Consider the following 21,452-nt stretch of genomic DNA (forward strand, 5'->3'; position numbering starts at 1 on the left):
TGTAGCTTTAAAATATTTACAATAATTGAAGTATGATGTTTTATATTTGTTGAATTTGTAACAACTTGAACTTTTTTTTTACTTTAACAGCAGCACACACAAGTTCACACCCAAATAAGTGTATCAAATAAATTCTCCTGCTGCAGCACATTTGCTTGAAATTAAACTGCTGGAAAAGTCAAGTCAAACATGTTTCTAACGTTTGATGCATCACCATCTTTTTTCTCTTTTTACTGTCAAATATGATGAGCATGACAACATTAGTGCGGAATTCACTTTTTTCTTTATCTACCCATGTTAATACTATTCTATACTTTAAGAACCTTGCCTCTGAACAGCAACTAGTTGGTGTTGTAGAAGATAAGAAACTGTGCTTTAAAGCTCATTCTAGTGATAATCCACTCTGACAATAGATCAAAGCCTTTACAATCATTTTGGTCAGTTAAAAGTCTAAACAGAAATGACTAAAAACTTAATTAACTTAAATAATTACACCAAAAATACCATTATTTAATCAAATAGTTATAATTTTTCTTCACAATGGAGGGTTTAAAAGAGACATGAGTGGCAGATTCCTGTTTTAGGGGTTTTGTGTGTGTTTAAAATGTCCCAAAAGTTGGGTTTTGATGTATAAGATTGTTGAAAAATTAAGATGTGCTGTTCTGATTTTTCTGAGAAAATGTGATGTTCCCACATGAAGTTGCAGGATTGTTGTAGTTGTTGTTTTGATGATAGTTGCTAAGACCTTTAACCCCGGGAAGATATTAGTCGAAATCTTTGCTCCTTCTTAGAATGTAGAATTTTGAGATTACTTGTTGTCTGTGAACACAAAGGCTGCACAATGGCATGGTGCCTCACAGCCACTTAGCTCTTTTGCATGTTCTTCCAGTACATGTGTGGATTTTCTCCAGCTTCCTCCCACAGTCCAAAAACATTTTTCATAGGTTAACTGGTATCTCTAAATTGCCCCAGGGTATGAGCGTGTGGCCCTGTGACAGACTGGCAACGTGTTGCCCAACAGGGTTGGCACCAGCAACCCTGTGAGCCCAAAAGGGATTGAGTGTAATCTGAAGATGAATGGATGGATATAAAATTGCAGTATTTATTTATCATCCTGTAAAAGTTTCCAAAGATTCATCCAAAGGTTAGATGGCTACAGGTAGATGTATAGTAGACCTCTATATACAGATATCTTTCCGAACACTATCTGTAGACGTCTAACAGAGTAACGACACAGAGATGTCAGAGATGTCCAGTAGACATCTAAAAGGTGTATATTAGGTATCTAATAGACATCTTCTGTCTGTTGGGTAAAATTGACCAAAACTAACAATTATACTAGCCTGATTATTAATACAGTTCCTTCTTCAAGAAAAATAAAATATTTGGCAAAAATATGTATTTTTTTTTATGTAATGTTTTCTGCAGCTTGGCATGCTGGCTATTAACAGGCTTTATTCAGCTGTTCTGCTTATTGTGCTACTAAGAAGTGGCTCCCATCGAGGTTTGGCCAGGGTCTCAGCGGAGCACCAGCAGGACAGCCAGATGATGGATCCCATCAAGTGCAGCTGTCATTCACAAACACAACTGTCCTTCCTGAGCCACAGCTATGTCCTGTTGTTATTCTGGGGCCTCAGTAATGGGGGCATGTGCATTTGGCTATTATCCCTACATCTCACGTCCTCAGACAATGGAGGCTGTTAGCGGTGAGAGAATGGTCCCTTTACCTGCGTCCCTGCCTAAAGAAGGCATGGGAATATTTATAGTCCATAAAGCATGTGCCATTATACAGTTGAGGGCAGAGGGGTCAGTATATCTACCCTTTGTTTGGTGTGCAGCTCCATCAAACAGCAGCAAGGACGCAACCTGGTCCATCCAGCTCCCACTGAACCATGGTGAGTCCACGCATTTCACTGTCATGGCTTTCCAACGCAAAAGGAACGAGAAATGCTTCATGCTTGACATCCTCAGAAATATTTCTACAGTGAATTGTCCTGCTTTCTTTAGATTAATTATACATCAAACTCTATCTAGTTAAAATGAATCAATAAACTTCATGTCAATGCAGAATAAGTGCAGAATACAAATTTGGAAAAATGAATCAATAGGATTGTGCTCAAGTTGCTGTGCTGACAACAAATTGATTATATTTGTCTGCTCTTGAAGATGAAAAGGCTTTAAAAAAAATTCTATTTAATCTTTTTACAGTTCTGTTCATCATTTTTTCACAAGGAAACTCTAAACTTAGTACGAAAAGGGAAAGTAAAGCAGGAACACAGGTGAAGGACATTGGTAGAGGAATTAGTCAAGAGAAGAATGGAAGAAAAGAGTGGATTGACAAGAAAAGAGAGAAAAAACAGCAAGTAAGATGGTAAAACTTAGAAAAGATATTCAAAAATAGTGTGGAAATACTCAGAAAATCTGAGGAAAAGAGGCAGAAGTTAAAGAACAGCAACAGATGTCTGACAAATCCACAAACTAAACCATGCTTCCCACAAGACAGTGACATTTTAAGGGTTTCATAGCAGCTGTGGAAAAAAGTGCTTGAATCCAAGCACTATGATGTCATCAAGCTGCATCCCTTCACACTGTTTTTCCCTCAGCTGTCTTGTCGCTGGCTCCACATAATCCCCCCCTCTGAGGGGTTTTCTGATCTAACGTGACTCGGGCCACCATCCCGTCACTCACCAGGCCCTGTGGAGTTATTCCCCCCGGTAATCTGGGCTCTGCACGAGCACAGACAATGGGCCGCACCCTTTCCAAGCTTAGTCTGCCACTCTGTAAAGTTGGAGCCATGATTCAGTGTCTCCATGGCAGAATAACAATGCTAGGAATCCATTTTGATGGCTCGTTTGACAAGCTGACTCATTAGTTTATTATAGGGGTGTGCGGATTAGAGTTGCTGAGCATGGGTGTTTTCTGGCAAATCCTGCAGGCCCCCAAGAAGGCAAAGAAGAGATCTGAAGGAGCCAGCTCCAATGTGTTCTCCATGTTTGAACAGACCCAGATCCAGGAGTTCAAGGAGGTGAGTTCCTCAGCAGATGTCTTTCTCCCCAAATCTTATCACCTTCTGTGTGCAGTGACTGCTCCCACTGGAGGGCTGGTTTGAAACATGCAATGTTCTGCAGGCTTTCACCATCATGGATCAAAACAGAGACGGCTTCATCGACAAGAACGACCTGAGAGACACTTTTGCCGCTTTGGGTGAGCTCACTGTGCCCATTTGTGTTCCTTTTTCTTCTGGGAGGTTTTGAAACCAAATTTGGCTATCTTTTCGTTTAATACTTATTGATTAGCGAGGAAAAGGTTCCAGCAATCAATATCGAATCTAAACTTCGGTCTGCCTTATCTCCTACTGTTCACCAGGCCGTTTGAATGTCAAGCAGGAGGAGATTGATGACATGCTGAAGGAGGCACCAGGACCAATCAATTTTACAGTCTTCCTCACCATGTTTGGTGAGAAACTAAAAGGTGATCTCATGACCTGACACTTTGGTTTGTTGGTAAACAGACGTTCCAAGAAAAAGATCAGGGAGGTTTTCATCATCTCCCAAATGTCTGTTCTAAGGTGCTGACCCAGAAGAGACAATCCTCAATGCCTTCAAAGTCTTTGACCCGGAAGGAACAGGAACCTTAAAGAAAGATTTGTAAGTATCAGGGATGTGCAAAGACTTTCAGTGCGAGGAGCTGCAGTTCACTCACCTTCACTGCGTCTTTTCAGTGTGACGGAGATGCTGACAACACAGGCTGACAGGTTCTCCGCAGAAGAGGTCTGTGCTCCGCATGCTGCAGAAGCACTGAGCTGACAGCTTTTTTTTTTCAGTCGACATTTCAATCATGCACTTTACTTCATGCCCACAGATGGAGCAGATGTTTGTGGCGTTTCCTCCAGATGTGGCGGGAAATCTAGACTACAAGAACCTGGTCCACATCATAACACACGGGGAAGAGAAAGACCAAGAATAGATGACCTCGCTGTGAAATTTCAGTCTGGATGACAAGCGGAGCACGTTTGTGCCCAGAAATGTGCTCTATTTCACAAACTGCTGCAACAAATAAAACAATTCACATTATAACCTTAAATAAAGGGGTTCATCACTAAAAACTGTGGATGTGCCAGTGTCCATAAAATGTCCAGTTATATTTTAAAACACAACATTTTAAGCAAAAGGGTCACCTTCATGCAAACATAGGGATATTACTGAACATTTATACCGTTTTCACGCATTCATTAAGCTGTTTCGCTAAATCTCCAGCGTGTGACTCTTATGCAGTTTTGCATCTTTTGTTTGCATCTGGAAAACACTCAGAGCAGGACTTAGTTTGAGCCGGTTTTACCAAGTTTCATTTTAAAGCACACTCTTCTAGGAAATGTTTTCATTCTTCCTTTTTAAACTGTCAAGCTTGAATTCAAACCTAAAGTTAGTTGTGCCAAAAACCTTTAAATTGAAGCTTCCGAAGTCGCTGACTTTTGTTAACCATTAATTTTTTCCCCACATTATTCATGCTATTTCTAGCTTGCTAGATATTTTTTTGAATAGGCAAAGTACTTTTATAACAATATTTTCATATCTTCACAGTTATAAATTCAAATTATGCGGATCATATTTCAGAAAATGTATAAAGCCCTCAACTGACTTGCTGGTTATTTCTCGTAAAGGGAAGGACAGAGACCTCTAAAATGACAATGAATCCCAGTCAAGCATCTGTACTGATTATTTATATACTGATAAGATGCATCTTTTTCTAAAACAGCAAACCGAATACTATTGAATTTGAAAAGAGAAACTTACTCATAGTTATTAATTTATTGTATTTACTAAATACATTTTTTTATTTTGCTCCAAAATTATGAATCGACATAATACTTATATGTTTAGATTTGGATCACATAAGAGTCAGGGAATGAATCACAAAAACAAAACAAAAAATTGTAGGTTTTTTTTTTTTTTTTGGATGGCCTTTGATAAGCATGAGGCTTCAGCACAGTCTTTTTTTATTAATGTTGATTATTGTTTAAAGGAAAAAAAACAATTACCTTTAAAAGACCAAATAAACATAAAAAATTACATAACATTTTTATCTCTGATTTAAACTTTCCACATAAATATAGATAGTATTCGTGACACTAACTATCCATAAAAACAGTTGGTTCTGGTTTTATTATGAGATGCTAATAAAAGTAGAAAAATATTTCTTAAAGCATTTTGATATGTGTTGCTTTCACTTTATCAAAAATGAAACCAGAGCTGAAGAACAATCCCAGAAATTAGCTTGTTTAGTTCTTAAAATCAACATAGTCTATTTACTTTAGGGGGTAAAGAGGAAAAAAACTCCATCAACCTATAGTACAACAGCAAAGTAAAACAAGCCCTTTTATTATAAACATTCAAATGGAGTAAAAGAAAATGTATAAATGTGCAAATCATTACGTCAAACCTCAAATTACCATATTGTAGCAAAACATGTGATTTATTTTGCTGTCATAAACTGCTTTTTGAAACGAGTAAATGAAGTCTTGTTGGTTCTATACAGAATGGTGAAACATTATTTTGAGAAGTTGGCGCGCTCCTTCACGCTGCGTTCCCCGTTCCGTCCAGTAGGGGGCAGACGCAGCGCGGCAGCTATGTTCCGAAGGTGCGGCAGAGGAGATAACAGACGGGACACCATCACCAGCTAACAGCTAGAGCCCGTGACGTCCTCCTTCAAGTCCCGAACGCTCAACAAAACCCGCCGCCGGATGGGATTATTTTTAACGTCTGCGACGTGCAAATAACCTAATTAGGATTTAATATTATATATTCATCCCCCCCGCGCGTGCGTCCGACTAACATATCTGAGGTTGAACCGGAAAATCAGCCGAGCTAGCTAATTCTACGGTAACTAGCAGGCTAGCTTTCACAGGAGTTAGCGTAAAGATCTAGATTAGACAGAGACGACTTTAACGCAGGCGCTTGCAATGGCTGATGTTGACAAGCTCAACATAGATAGTATAATCCAACGGCTTTTAGAAGGTAAGGAAATTATCATTTTTTTGCTTTTATGGTTGTTTGTGCTACACATCTGACAAAAAAAAAACAACTAGCGTAGCGACGCCGGTTTTTTTTTACGCACTCGATAACACATAAAGATAAATACGTATTTTTTTATAATTAGCTGAATTCTGTTTTACAGAGATTGTTGGTGTTTCAAAAATGCACAAAAGCGCATTATAATCACCGTGTTGTAAAGCGTAAATGGTGTCTGTAACGCACAACCCCGGGATTGTAATGTTCAGGCTCTGCAGATGTTCTTATTTATAGTAGTCATTTAAGTGTCTGTTTCTATTTGTAAAAAGACCATCATATCATTTCATGTTGTTTTGGCTTAATGTTATCTCATTTCAGGTTTGGTGAAACTAAAGTACGACGTGTTTTTGTTATCACAAAAAAAAATCTGTGTATCATTTACCGTCAAAGACACAACACCCATAGATGCTGTAAAAGACCATAAAATGACTAAAAAGAGCATTTTGAATTCAGAGCTTGCTAAACATTAAGTGATTTTGTCACGGTCTTAATACAAACTGTGCAGGGCATTGCTGACCTGACAGGAACTGTACTTTTTTTTTTTTTTCCTGACTGTTGTTTGTGTTTTTTCCTTGCAGTCAGAGGAGCAAAGCCCGGCAAGAATGTGCAGCTGCAGGAGAACGAGATCCGTGGATTATGCCTCAAATCTAGGGAGATCTTTCTCAGTCAACCCATTCTCCTCGAGCTTGAGGCCCCTTTGAAGATTTGTGGTATTGTTTGTTTGTATTAGGCTTAATTGCTCACTCTGATGAAAGTTGTGTTAACATGTTCTTGTGGGCTTTTTCTAATGATGGAGGACATATGTTGACAAAATTAAGCTTAAAATGTGCATTTCTGAGTATTTCCTTATTGAAATAGTAGAAGCAGAAAGAAAAATGCAGTTGGAAAACGCTTGTAGCTGTGACGTAGGTGCTACCATCAGCAAGCAACAAGTTCCCCCGCTCTTTTAACGTATCCACTTGCAAATAACTAGATCTATGTTCGTCTTTGTTTTCTGTGTCTGAGCTAGTATTTGACTCTAAACTGTATGGTGGATAGCTGCAATATTGCTAGCCATTTTGTTATTTTATGTTGGGGTTGTGAGTGACTGTGAGCTAGCGGGAGAATGTGTAAACACATAGATAATGGGAAGTAGGGGTGGGCTAACTCTATACCAACAGTTCCACAATTCAGAAAGCATCCTCGGAATTGCCCACAACTCAAGAGGCAAATTTAGAATGAACTCCTGCGGAAACTATGTTCTAGAAAACAACACAGGTTGTTTGATTTTGGCTTTAAAAAAAGGCTTAATCATAATTTAAAAATACCACAGAACATTTTCCCAAACCGGAAAAGATGATTGGAGGGGTGCTTCTAATTAACAAAGGAATGAATGTGTGTTCATCAGTTTGGTTTCCTGTATTCTGTATCATTCAGGTGATATTCATGGGCAATACTACGACCTGCTCAGGCTGTTTGAGTATGGGGGCTTCCCTCCAGAGAGCAACTACCTGTTTCTGGGTGACTACGTGGACAGGGGGAAGCAGTCTCTGGAAACAATCTGTCTTCTGCTGGCCTACAAAATAAAATATCCAGAAAACTTTTTTCTGCTGAGGGGAAACCACGAGTGTGCTTCAATCAACAGAATATATGGCTTCTACGATGAGTGTGAGTGGTTTTATATTGACTTTAGAGAGGCTTTTGGACACGTGCACCTTGATGCACAGCTGAACCCTGATCTTTACACATAGTTGCTGTGGCTGATAAAGATGTTTATGGCCATTTAATTGCATGTTGGATTAGAAAACACCTTCTTACATAATCAAAGACATCTGTCGTCACTTTTTAGGTAAAAGGAGGTACAACATCAAACTCTGGAAGACTTTCACCGATTGCTTTAACTGCCTTCCTATCGCTGCAATTGTTGATGAGAAGATCTTTTGCTGTCATGGAGGTGGGTTTTTATGTTTTATTCATAGCAGCATGGTTACACCCTGCATGTTTGTAACAATATTTACACATAATGTCAACGTTCCCACTGTGGCAAAGTTGAATGTCGAAAGTAGCGCAGCATTGACGTCAGCATTTGTCATTGTGAAACGCTGCCTATGCAGTTTGTCAGCTACTTCTTGGACTCACTTGCATGTGATAGGACATGGTGTCAAATCCGCTGCTTTATGTGATTTGTTTTGTCATTAAATATAGGACTTTCACCCGACCTTCAGTCCATGGAGCAAATCAGGCGCATCATGCGCCCCACTGACGTGCCCGACCAGGGCCTGCTGTGCGATTTGCTTTGGTCTGATCCGGACAAGGATGTGTTGGGCTGGGGGGAGAATGACAGGGGGGTGTCTTTCACCTTTGGCTCGGAGGTGGTGGCCAAATTCCTGCACAAGCACGACCTGGATTTGATCTGTCGTGCCCATCAGGTAACCGTCACCTCATGGTTCTGCAAACTGAATTGCAGGAGCTTCTGCACATTGGCAGAACATTGTGATACAGGAACATCACGACTTGTGCAACTAACTTTCAGGGCTGTTGTCTGAACAAAACAGTGTTTACTTTTTGTTTTTGACTTTGAAACCTAAAGTGTATCAAAAGACATTTATTTTTGACCCCTGAAAAAACAGCATTTCTTCTGGTAACCTGAGCTTTTGAATAGAAATGACATTCTTTGACATTTAAAATCAATTTCCTTTTAAATGCAACTGTTTTAAAAAAAACTGCACTTTAGTTGAGAGAGAGTGTAATCATGGTGACAGTAAAACTAAGCGTGATGATGTCACACTTTTTGGAATTTTCTTTTAACCCCCTTTATTGTCGTTCTGCCTCTTTCAGGTGGTTGAAGATGGTTATGAGTTTTTTGCAAAGAGGCAGCTTGTGACCCTGTTTTCAGCTCCAAATTACTGCGGGGAGTTTGACAATGCTGGTGCCATGATGAGTGTCGACGAGACTCTTATGTGCTCTTTTCAGGTGGGCTACCTTTATTCATGAAGATACTACCATAAGCTGTTTGCACCAATATGATCTCAGGCTAACCCTAGATTAAGCATTCCTTTAAAGAAAATTACATTTCAAGACATTAAAACATAACTGCTTGTTTTGAGTTTGATTAAGGATTTGATACAGTTACTTAAATATTGATTTGATTTATACATTTTTAATTCCAACACCAATTGATTTGCTTTTTTAATAAATGTTTACTAAGTGAGTGATGGAAACTAAACAAAAATACACATTCCTTTTCTTCCCTATTCAAAGACCCACTTCGGTAAAGTGTGTTTTTGGTGTTTTTAGCATGGTCTTCTGTCATTTTTCTGATGACAAGGGAAACATATTAAGCTTAAAATTGCATTTCTATGTCTTTCTTTAAAATGATAAAAACACTATTTATAAAAAGGTGTATGTGTGACGTAGAAACCTTGTTGGGCGGGCCTCAAGCTCCCTGCTCTACTCTATTCTGATGCAAACAAATAGATCCATTTACGTCTTAGTTTTCCTTGTCTCAGCTGGAATCTGGATCAAAACTGTATGACTGGAACCCTTTAGTATTGCTCGCCATTTTTGTTCCACCACTAATGTAATATTGGGTTTTTAGGGGCTGTAAGATAGTGGGAGAGCATATGAACACAGAGCTCCTGGTTAAGGATGATGGGAAGGAGGTTGCAGGTTTACCCCCCCCCCCCCCCCCCCCCCAAAAAAAACAGTCAATTTTTAATAGAAAGTTGCCTTAAAGAAAGATTGACATTGCATTTCGAAATGTCAATCAAGTGGTTTATGCTGCCGTTCTTGGTGTTAGTGTTCCTGGGTTATCTTCAGGGAGAATCTATAGGTGTATTTGATTTTTGATTTCTCCAAATGTCTGTGTTGATCGAGTAAAAAAGCAGTCAGACAGCTATAAAAGTGGATAAAGCGCTGCAGCTGCTGCCTCTCAGCAGCAACAGCTGGAAGTCTTCTCTGCGGGGTTAACTTTCCAAAACAAAGACATGGAAAATACACCCTTTTTCTTAAAGCATAACTTTTATCCATGTTGTTGAGATGAAGCCGTATTAACATATTCCACTTACTAACCTGTTTGTTTCTTTTTTAACGTTTCTTACAAGCAGAAATCGTTTATTGTGTAGCAGTAAAGAGGAAATGTAACTCTTATTCTGTATTACTAGGGAATTTTAGTTTGAGTATACATTTGTTTATTTATTCTTTATTAAAAGCTTTAATATGAAAATAAGAAATGTCTAGGCCTCAAAGGACTGTTATTGGGTGTGTGGTTTTTTTTGGGATGTGATAAAACAAAGGCGTAACTCTTTACACTGGATTTGCAGATCTTGAAACCAGCTGAGAAAAAAAAGCCCAACGGCAGTCGTCCTGTGACTCCCCCTCGCAACATGGTGACCAAGCAAGCCAAGAAATGAGGCAGGCGCCAGGGAGCTGGTGGGGGCCAGAGTCCCACTCCTCTGGTCTGCTTTTGTTTTCCGCATTTGAAAGATCGGGTCTTCTTCACGCTGCCAATACTGAAGATACCCGCTCCCACTCGATGAAACAAAATGTTTTATTGTTTTGTCCCAAGGGGTAAGTTGATAAGTCACCATGGAAAACCTCAGGTGTTTTGCACTCCATTTGCAGCTAGTCTTTGCCACATAATGACTGTTCAATCAGGAAAATGTAACAATACGGCTACTTGTGCACAGGAATGCCTTTGTCTGAAGCTGTGCACAATTTTTCCACTTTTCCATGTCTCGTTTATTTGTCATCTCTTTTCCTCACTGTCAGTAATAATAAACAATGGCTATAAATCTATGAGGAAAGTCACAGACACATTTACCTTTGTAAACTCCATTGACTGTCAGTGTCAAAGAGAATTGTCAGAATTGCATCATATTTCTAAATAAGTCGCGCTAAGTTAAACGAATAAGGAAACATTCTGTAATATCAAAGTCTTTCTAATAAACTTTGAGAGTATTTGGGGGGGGGGGTTGATATCTTAATGTTATTTGTTTCTAAAACTTTTATGGCTCTTGATGAAAATAAAAAGTTGAAAACTTCACTGTGTCTAAATAAGTGCTCATGAATTATAAAGCAGGTACTAAAAAACACCCACGAAGACCAGCGCTCAGCCACCTGCAGCTCTTTATCGCTCTGTTGTGGCTCTCTGGTTAAAGAAAAATGATTGTCATATTTAAAAGTAACTATAAGGGAAGTAAGAAAGTTTTTTAAAAAGTAAGTTAACTCAAACTTTTTTTAAAACTCATTCACAAACATTTGAAGGACGGTACGTATCACACTTTAACAGATTTATTTGCACCATGTAACGGAAAATCAATTGAAGGTCAGTTGGCACAACCAGAGTTAAAGACCACCAGATTATGAGATGGATTTTTTTTTGTTATTTTTGGAACAAATGAAAGGATTTAAGTGCACCTTATGGTTCAAAAAATAAGATAAGGGTCACCTAAATAGCTCTTATTTAATTCTGATTTGTTAGTTACACATTTCTGGCTGAGATGCACCAGAAATGTTGAAATTAACTTTTTTTTTTTAATCAGTACTGACATTACTCCTTACTACTACATTTGCTGCATTGAGATGATCCTATGTGACAAAATGTCTTATTTTGAAATGAAGTCAGAACCTCTGTCAAAAGTTATAAATTATTTTATATTTTGAAAAAAGACATTTTTCTCTTTGTTTTATTTACGCAAAAAACTTAATTTAATTCATATTTATTGTAACAGTAACATAAATATAAATCAGTGTCATGTTTTTGTAAAGGATGAGGTTAGACTTGGTGGCTCCTACTGGGTTGTCAGTGACATAAAATTAGAGATTAAAAATTAAAATTAGAGAATTAGAGACTTTCCATAAAAAACATCTGTATTGGTTGTGAAAATCCTGTGTTTTGTAATTATTTCACTTTTGTTACTTAAAAAAATAATTCACGCGAAATCCTACCATTTTCAATTGGAAACTGGATGTTTTACCTGCGGGTTAGATAAGAGTCCTGGCGATGCTGCTTTTCATATTTGGAATCGTCACTTGCGTAAAGACGTCTGACGTCAGAGCAGTCACAAGACCGCGCTCGCGCAGCATTCAGTGAGGTCTGAGGCCACGCAGCGGCGAGTTCGCAGTTCGCGTGTGAGGATTGAAGGGTAGAAAATTACATCATGGTCGTACAGAGATAATCCTTCAGCTGAGTGGAAGACGCCACTACTTCTATCTGGAGCATATTTTTGCGTAGATGAAACAGCGTCAGCCTTTTTGGACATTTTTAGGCTTCGCAGATAATTTATCCATGCGTGTCCGCCGGCTCTCGGCGCGGGTTTAAGGTTAGCTCAGCGGCGCATTTCGAACCTTCCTAACAAGGCAACGTTTCGGGGGCTCCAGCGGCGACGCTAAACTAGCAGCCCTGCTAGCTTGGCCGGTGCGCTCGCGCGTCGCTGCTGCGTGGGGGATGTTGTCCGTGCTGTCGTACGGTAGACTTGTAGCCAGAGCTGTCATCGGCGGACTCTCCCAGACAGACAGCCGCGATTACAGTCTGGTGACGGCGAGCTGCGGCTTTGGAAAGGACTTCCGGCGAGGCATTTTAAAGAAGGGGATGTGTTATGGGGACGACGCGTGCTTCATCGCTCGACACAGATCGGCGGATGTTTTGGGTAAGTGACTGAGGGATCAGGGGTCACTCCTTGCAACAGTTAAATTATTATATAAATGTTTGTTAAGCATGTTATTAACTGAGTGTTCACACACAGTGACTTATATTAATTCTTTTAAACATCCTTACAGGTCTGCACCTTAACCTTCCTCCACTTTTCTGTGGTTTATTGATACTAAATTAGTGTTTAGCGCAAATTCTTGCACAATGCAGACCTTGGAATCTGCATTAGAGCGACTAAAGCACAGGAGCTTAGAACCTCAAAACAAAAATGTTAAGGCCTTTCAGAATCAGGGCTCCCTAATCAAACAAGACAAGACAAACTTTCCTCACTTAAATCGACTTACAGGAGTAAATCCTGATTAGTTGTTTAGTTGTGTCAGACCTGATCAGCTCCTGTCTGAGCTCTGACTCCTGCAGAGGAGATGCTGTCCTTGTACGGGCAGGGGAGCAGATGCTGGCATTCTGGGAGTAACCATAATAAAGTTTCCTTCCCAGGAAAACCTTGGATCTATTGGACCAAAAGGTCCCTTTTAACAAGATGAAGTTCTGAAAATCACAGGCTGTTTTACATGGAAACTACAGTTCTGGCATCTATGCATTTAACAATTTTTAATTTTATGTTTATTTTCAGTCTCATATTATATTTGCATTGCATGTATATTTATGGATATATAGCGTTTCAAAGAAAGATGCTATGAAAGCAAATGTATATATTGTGTTTTTAAAGGCACAGTTTGTTTTTTTCTTTCTTGAAGGTGTTGCAGATGGGGTTGGAGGCTGGAGAGACTATGGTGTTGATCCATCGCAGTTTTCAGGAACTTTGATGAAGACGTGTGAGAGACTCGTTAAGGAAGGACGCTTTGTCCCCAGTAACCCTGTTGGTGTCCTGACGACAAGCTACTATGAGCTACTACAGAACAAAGTACCTCTACTGGGTGAGTGGATCAATCAGACATGGCGATGAGTGTAATGGAAGACTAAAAAGACAGACTTTGGTTGAGAACTTTAGCGTAACTGTTGCCTCAAACAAGGGTCAGTGATCGCCTTCAAAAACGGGGATGATCATCAGCGTGTGAATAGTTTGTGCTATTCCCATGTTACTCTATCTCACTTATGTAGGAAAGGTTGTCAAATATATTCCCCTTAAAGACCAACTCTGATGAAAAAAAAATGTTTTCAACATGTTCTTCTGGCATTTTTCTGATGATGGTGGACATTTATGAAGGAAATGAAGCGCAAAGTTGCATTTCTGAGTATTTTTTATTCAAATAGTTGTGAATCAGGAGCAGAAAAAAAATGCTTTTTGAAAAGAGCTAGAAAATCCATGTACGTCTTTGTTTTCCTTTTCCGAAATGGCATCTGGCTCTAAACTGTACGGCTGGATGACTCCAATATTGCTCGCCATTTTTGTTCCACCAATAATGTTATGTTGGGAATGTGAAGGGACTGTTAGCTAGCTGGAGAGAGTGTAAACAGATGGATGACGATAAGTGGGGGCAGGCTTACTCTTTGCCAATGGTCCCACCCACATTGTAGTGGCAAATTTCTAATGACCTACTGCCACTCTACAGAAACTATGTCCTAGAAAACAAATTTTTTGGCCTAAAAATGGCATCATCATAATCAAAAGATCACTTTTAAAAGATGATCAGAGTGGAACTTTAAAGCTAAAGTCTTTGCTGCACTGAAACAACCAACAGGGACTGTTCCAGTCTTTAATTGGACTATGCTCTCAGTGTTCAGTTTATTGGTTCCAGATAGAGATTTTTACATCATGAGTCAGAGCTTTCCTATTCCACTACTTTTCGGACAAAACGTGCACACAAGTCTGCAAAACCAAGAAGTGTTGTGGAGTTGTCTCTTTTGAAGTGATTGTCAGTATTTTTCCACCCATCCTTCCATAAGCAGCTCAGGGTAACATGGCTTTATTGTTCGTAAGGTTCCTGAAGTGGTAGCGTGTGCCGTTTATGTAGCTGTAGGGAAATGTGAGAAGGAAAGAAGTGAGTCACAGTGCGTGCGGCTTCTGAAGGTTGATCCCAGAGAACATTTTTTGTAGTGTGCTGGGAATGAATCATCCATCGGGTGTGCCTCTATTCTTCTAAACCCAGCTTGTTTCCTTTTTCACTACAGCACCACCAAATATGGAGAAACCTATAAACAATTTTTAGAACCATTTCACTCATTGATGTATGTTCAGTTTCTTTATGCTAACAATCCGCCCATGTTGTCTCTGTTCCCCTTCCTCATCCCAGCCAGTTCAGATGACTGTGACTCACCGTCAGGCTTCCAGAGCTGATGGTTTAAACTCGATTTGCTGGAGCAGGGAAACATGCAAAGCATGCAGGGCATCAGGGCCCGATGATCAGTGCAGAGAAAAACTGATTTATGGCGGCCTCTTCTTTCTTTTCCCCCATTGCTTTTTATCATCCAAAAGTTATATTTTGCGTGAATAATCAAAAACACCTGACGGTTTGAAAAAAAAAATGTAGCTATGTGCACATTTTGTTTATACGTTTCGAATTTGTAAAATGACCACTAATGTAGTGTTATTGATATTAATTTACACAAGCAGTTTCTATATTTGTGTGCAATATCTAGTGGAAAAAAGAGCATTATAGAATTCCAGTAACTGTTTTTGATTCCACATTATTTACTTTATTTCTAAACGTAATCTTTACTTTTGTGTTTTAGTTTAGATCTTTGTTTAGCATTTGTAGATGAGTTGTAAAGATCTTTCTGCTTTCTACATCTCTGTAGGCAGCAGCACCGCCTGCATTGTGGTCTTGGACCGGCAGAGTCACCGTCTGCACACGGCCAATCTAGGAGACTCCGGCTTCCTCGTGGTCCGGGGTGGAGAGGTGGTCCATCGCTCAGATGAGCAGCAGCACTATTTTAACACCCCCTTTCAGCTGTCCATAGCTCCCCCAGGGGCAGAGGGGGCTGTCCTCAGCGATAGGTGAGGCACCTCAAAAACCCCTCCTTTGGTTTCTTTCTGTCGGTGTTTAATGAATGCATCAATGAACAGTACAGGTGAGCTGGCTGGTCTAACTCCTCTGTTGATTTAGAAGTCTGAAATGTGGCAGACCTAACTGACAGTCACTGCGATGTGCGGGCACGCTGGTTGGACTGTGCCAACAGCGTCATGGGGGGGCTGATTGCTCGCCATCTAAGTACAGCTAACTGATGCAGTGGAAGCCAGGGTTTACTCCTATTTGCCACGAGAAACTTCAAGGGTTGCTCAGTAGAGTGTCCGCCCTCTGACTGGAATTCGTGAGTTCAAATCCAGGCCGAGTCAAACCAAAGACTGAAAATGGGACCCCATGACTCCCTGCTTGACATTCAGCATTAAGGAGTTGATTGGGGGGTTAAACCACCAAAGGATTTCCGAGCGCGGCTGTGTATGCAGCTCACCGCTCCCCCAAGGGATGCGTCAAATGCGGAGAACAATTTTCGCACACCTAGGTGTTTGACTTTAACTTTAAAGCTGGCATACGTCCCCACAAAGTGACAAAATGTGACTCACCTCTGCAAGACGAGCCAGAGGTCGGAGCACCAGAGCCCTCACAGCTACCAAAAGAGCCATACTGTAGGGCCAGCTGGACTCTGGTATGGTCCAACTGCTGTGCTATAAGTAGGGCCTCAGAGTGGGTCGGGGGGCCACGTGCCGCCTCGTCTCGTTGCTGCGGCGTGCCAGCAAGCAGCTCAGAAGACGCCAGTAGAGCGAAGGATGTTTGCCAAGCTTTCCCTGTTACTCGGGTCAAAGTCTGTCAAGCTGATTGGTGAAAGAGGAGAGTCAACAGCCAATCCTGCTCCAGCAGACAAACACCTTTTTACTTTTTCATCCCTAATCTGGAAGTTATTTTAAGACTCTTTAATGCATTTGGCAGGAAACTATTAAAGTGTAGATCAGAAGCACATGATGATTTTTATTTGCCTTGATTGCCCTCAACTCAGTTTCCAGTAATCTGATGATCAAAATCCGGTTACTGAAATTACCTTTCTGTGTAGTGATCACTAATTTACAAAAACAGAACATGCAGCAATTCAATTTCTTTTTATTAAAAATCCAGTAAAACATATTAATATGGTGAAAATTAGTTTGAGATCACCTATAGAAATCCACATCTTGTATTTTATTTACATACAATTGTTTCAGTGTTTATCCTGTTCAAAATACCGGTAAGATACTTTCTTAACATTAAGTCAAGCTGTAAACCCACTGGGATGTCTTTGGCTGAGGATTACCTTTACAATTCTTGAACATATGAGAATTATTGACCAATTTGTGGCATTTGGAAAAATGACTTTGGGGCATAGATGGCAGTTTTTATGATTATCTTCACAGCAGCTAATGTGGCTGATGAGTTTTTTTCTCTCCGACACTTGGACATTTTAGTGACTCATGTTCACGTTTCAATAGGCTGCTAAGCAGCCCCGGGGGTTGGGGGGGCGGCTTTCAGCACTTCTGTCCGCACCAGACGGGTTGTTACCGGGAGCTGTGACTGCAGATGCCGTCTAAAGTTTGTACAGAGTAACATTTATGACTGGCCTGAGGGGGTCTGCTGCAGGGTTGGGACATTTTTCAAGAAACAAACGAGACACGAGCAACAACCTGAGCTCCTGCCTTCATGTCGGAGCAATGGCAGCACCTTTGGCTGTTCTTTGCAAAGCTTCTTGCAATCATGTCATGACTCATCAAATGTATCCTCATCTTGCATTGGCAGTTCCTATTCATCAGCAAAGATGAACCCAGAATAAACTCATATTTTTTTATTTTGAGGAACATTAACAGTAGAAAGGCTGGCTAAAAGTGGAAATAGGTTTATAATAAATAAGTTTTTGTTGTTTTTTTATTACAAATTGCAATGATTCATATCATTTATTTTTTTCTACAAAACATGCAAACATTTTTTCTTTTCTTTCTTTATTTGGTCTTAAATTTAAAATATTTTAATCTAAATGATGGAAACAGAAATGTCAATCATTTGATGGATGATTAATCTTCATTTTGTGGGATTATTCGATTTTAAAGGTTTGTCATCTCCTGCAGTGTCCTTTGGTGGACAGTAGGTGGTGTATTGAGGCCTTTTCTATATTCTTCATGGTAATGTTCAATGTCTATAGAAGCATAGGGATGTGTAAGGTGTTTCTGTTATGTGACACCACTTGCATTAACAAATACTTGTGGTTGACAAATAGCCCCAAGATGCACTTCTTTTACTCTCAGCCAGTCATGCTGCCACGCTCCTGACTGAGGCTTTAAAGTCTGCCTCCGGATTGAACATCTGATTGGCCGCTGTGAAATCATGCGACGTTGAGCAAAATTCTCCCAGGCTGCAGAAGTTTAACACCTAAAACCTTCAGAAGTTAAAACAAATTGCTAGATTTGTGTCAACAAAGTGGGGTTTTGGTGCTCCAAAAATCCATCTGTGTGTCTCCATTCTGAGCTCAAGCCAGGAAAACATTACTTTTTGTTGCACGTCTTGTTTGTGTGCATAGTTTATGTAATCATGGTTTGCACAGTGAAATATGTGTGTTTGTGCAGCCCTGATGCCGCCGACAGTTCCTCCTTTGACGTGCAGCTGGGTGACATCATCCTCACTGCCACTGATGGCCTCTTTGACAACATGCCCGACTACATGATCCTGCAAGAGCTCAAAAAGCTGAAGGTGGGTCACAGCACGTCTGATGTCGAGGTTGGGTCAGAGCTAAAAACGTACTGATTTCTTTATGCTCAGCAGAACACAAACTATGAGAGCATCCAGCAGACTGCGCGCAGCATCGCAGAGCACGCTCACGTACTGGCGTACGACCCCAACTACATGTCCCCTTTTGCACAGTTTGCCTGTGCCAATGGACTGCATGTGAGAGGTAAGCCGAAACACATGGTTGGAAAAGTTGCTGTTTCCTTTTGCTCCAGGCTGATTGATCTCTGTTGTGTCTGTGCAGGAGGAAAGCCAGATGACATCACAGTACTGCTCTCCATAGTGGCAGAATACACAGACTAGACTTCTGTCTCTGGAAGCGATAAACTGCTTAGTTTCCTGCTGGTCAGGATGAAAGATGGACGCCCTCAGCCGTACGCTATCCGCTTCCTGTCCTCCAAAACTGTTTACAGGTCATCTTCTCTGTGCGCTTAAGAGAAGAGTTAGAGGAAGGAAACATAAAATCATTTTAGCCTGCTTCCACTGTTGGCATCTTGGCAGTGTTGCATGGTTAGTTGGGTAATCCCAATGCCAAGGATAAGCAGTCTCTGGGCTCATGAGAAAGGAAGAAGGGGTTTTTCTCTAAAAGGTGAATTAAACAGAGAGGATGCTGAAACTGAAAACGGGGGCAGATGGCGTTGGGATGTCAGAAAGAGGCCGCAAGCTGGCCTGTGAGGAGGGAAATGATGATGGCCGCCGTTGGTGTTAAGAAGGGAAGAGTACAGGAAATGGCAGCTCTAGGGCTCAACGAACAGGCTGCTCTGTGCACGCCGATGTCCATGGTACAAAGAAAGGTAGAAAAAAAACTCCTGTGTGTGTTCAGGAAACATGCACTCTTTAGTTTTTACTGAATAAAGAGTACATTTGCATACATGTGGATGATTTACCCATAAAGATTACATAGTGAGAGGCAACAGCTGCCTTTTCCTTAACGTTGCCGTTTAGGACTCGCACCTATTTTGTTACATAATGGGAGAGTTATTTATAGTTCAGAAGCCTCTCTAGAACTATATTGTGTGTCAAACGGATGTCCTACCTTTAATCTTATGACTGCTGCTGCTGAAGTCTTGTGGTTGTGCGTGTTGTCTGGACGGAAGGGTTGTTGTGTGACGAATGCATCCGTGCTTGTTTGTTTTATGAGGTAATCTGTGTTGCTGAAATGGGTATGAAGGTTTCAGACTACTTTATATCCACTGGGCTTCAATAGTCTGGCAGCCATAAACGCACAAAGCTTAAGGAACATATCTGAAAAATGGAAGTAGGTCACGTGACCAAGTGTATTTCTGTAACTCTTCAGAGCTTTTTCTTTTTTGTTTTGGATCTGTTCTGCCCTGGATTCAACTGTGGTTCACAATCAAGCTGTTTTGTTTTTGGTAAAATCACACTGTAGGTTTTGTCTGAATACTGGTCTCATGTCTCCATCCCACCACTACTAATGAGTTCTGTGCTTTCCTGCAGTCTGGACCCACAGTTGAAGACAATAATTGTGTTTTTGTGTGTGCGCACTTGCAAAAAATGTAATGATGTGCCTTGTATCAGGTGATGTTGATACTGGCAAATTCCTATTTTGTTCTCTCAACCTCCTATATGCCAGGTGTTTAGAGCACAACCTGAAACTGTACGGTAGCCATAAGAGTTCAAACAGCGCCGGCTGTCTAAACACAGAGGCTTTTTCATTCCCACCGGATTCCTCCCCTCCCGAAATCTCTGCACGTAGTCTTAAAGTTTAGAAACCAAACTCTCCTCATTGCATTATATGAGAACTGGACTGAGAGACTCCTCCCCCCTTTGCGTTCCTAACAGGACGTACCCAATCCAAGCCAAAATCCCGTAAACATCTATTGAGAAATAAACAGCTATCACTGTCATATTTTTCAGAATAACCTTTCTTGCTCTATTACCTTTTTTTTTTTTTTTAACATGGTCTTCCTAGTTCAGTTAAAAACTGACCAATGTGATGCCTCAATAAAAGTATGTGGTGCCTGCTGGCGCCCCAAGTCCAATACTTCTCACTATATAGTGCATCTGCCATTTTGCAGTGCTGGCAAAATCTACAATTCCAAAATTAAGTGCCCTAGAAATTTCCCAACATTGCTCACTGGATTGGAGAATATAGACCACAATGTCTTTTTTTCACATAATATTCCTAATTTTCATCTTTAAAATGTAGTAGATTCAATGAATCTTTGTTAAATGCTCGTATTACTTAGGTTTTTACTTTATGAAATCAATTATATTATATTTGCAGTTAAAAAACAAAAAAATGTAGTTAGCACGGTGTCTGAATTGCATTTAAAGTCCAGGGCACTAGATAGTCCTGCACTCAATAGTTTTTTTTTTTTTTAGAAGTTAGGAAGTAGGGTGGGAAATAAAATATAACCAAAGTTTCCCAAGCCCGCTTCCTTGTAGTGGGGGTGTCGACTTCCAGCAAGCCCCCTCCTGATTGGCGAGAGTTGTTGCCATAGAGGCGTCGACCCAAACTGACTCGGACTAATCACTGCATACTGATGTCATTTGGCTCCAACAAGGCAAATCCCCCCCCAAATTTGCGACTGAATGCATGGACTTCATTTGGTTGGAGACATTTTTACTTGGTCTCACTCGGTCCAGTTCTCATTTACAGTCAGTGGTCTGCACTCGTGTAGTGGAACGTTAACTGCTGTGTCTGTCGTCACTTCGGCTGGCACTGGATGGCTCACACTTAAAAGTGTGATCCCTGATGACAATCTAAGCAGCTTTAGGCGAATGTTCTGGTTCTACCACTGCCCCTGCATCCTGACTCACACCTCCACTCATTTTCTGTCCATCTCCCATTGACTTCATCTTCTAGACCACGTTGACCATAAACATGTAAGGAGGTCTCGGCACTGTCAAGGGGAAATCCAATCTGTATTTTATTTAAATAAAGAATATAGTATTTATTATCATGGTGTGCTTCTTTGCTGTGACACAAACGTCATGTTTGACTGAACAAGGGGGGGTTTCTTCCCACCAGCTGCTCCAAACCATTCAAGGCTGCTTTTTCACACCAAGGCTTCATGACATCTG

The 21,452-nt window shown here is 40.5% G+C and overlaps 3 protein-coding genes across 4 annotated transcripts; all 3 read left to right on the forward strand.

The window, feature by feature from the left end:
• Positions 1 to 1,760: 1,760 nt before the first annotated feature.
• Positions 1,761 to 4,105, forward strand: myl2b (myosin, light chain 2b, regulatory, cardiac, slow). Its single transcript, XM_004072773.5, has 7 exons — positions 1,761 to 1,895; positions 2,936 to 3,025; positions 3,129 to 3,204; positions 3,367 to 3,471; positions 3,569 to 3,647; positions 3,722 to 3,770; positions 3,862 to 4,105. The coding sequence occupies exons 1-7, from the start codon at positions 1,893 to 1,895 to the stop codon at positions 3,964 to 3,966; spliced, it is 507 nt and encodes a 168-aa protein (XP_004072821.1). The 5' UTR covers positions 1,761 to 1,892; the 3' UTR covers positions 3,967 to 4,105.
• Positions 4,106 to 5,598: 1,493 nt separating this feature from the next.
• LOC101161814 (protein phosphatase 1, catalytic subunit, gamma isozyme) lies at positions 5,599 to 11,091 on the forward strand. The gene is made up of 7 exons (XM_004072771.5): positions 5,599 to 6,014; positions 6,647 to 6,778; positions 7,485 to 7,715; positions 7,897 to 8,001; positions 8,253 to 8,476; positions 8,886 to 9,020; positions 10,370 to 11,091. The coding sequence occupies exons 1-7, from the start codon at positions 5,960 to 5,962 to the stop codon at positions 10,457 to 10,459; spliced, it is 972 nt and encodes a 323-aa protein (XP_004072819.1). The 5' UTR covers positions 5,599 to 5,959; the 3' UTR covers positions 10,460 to 11,091.
• A 987-nt stretch (positions 11,092 to 12,078) lies between these two features.
• On the forward strand, positions 12,079 to 21,328 carry pptc7a (protein phosphatase targeting COQ7 a). Of its 2 annotated transcripts, none has more exons than XM_011479560.4 (6): positions 12,079 to 12,697; positions 13,455 to 13,634; positions 15,457 to 15,655; positions 18,245 to 18,368; positions 18,438 to 18,570; positions 18,649 to 21,328. In XM_011479560.4, exons 1-6 carry the CDS (start codon positions 12,496 to 12,498, stop codon positions 18,705 to 18,707), a joined length of 897 nt encoding a protein of 298 aa, XP_011477862.1. In that variant the 5' UTR covers positions 12,079 to 12,495; the 3' UTR covers positions 18,708 to 21,328. The 2 variants fall into 2 exon arrangements, with proteins under 2 accessions (XP_011477862.1, XP_004072818.1); XM_004072770.5 differs by having other exon boundaries at positions 18,441 to 18,570.
• The last annotated feature ends 124 nt before the right edge of the window (positions 21,329 to 21,452 follow it).

This window comes from Oryzias latipes, chromosome 9 (genome assembly GCF_053564925.1).
Source record: "Oryzias latipes strain Hd-rR chromosome 9, Olatipes_Hd-rR_3.1".
NCBI lineage: Eukaryota > Metazoa > Chordata > Actinopteri > Beloniformes > Adrianichthyidae > Oryzias > Oryzias latipes.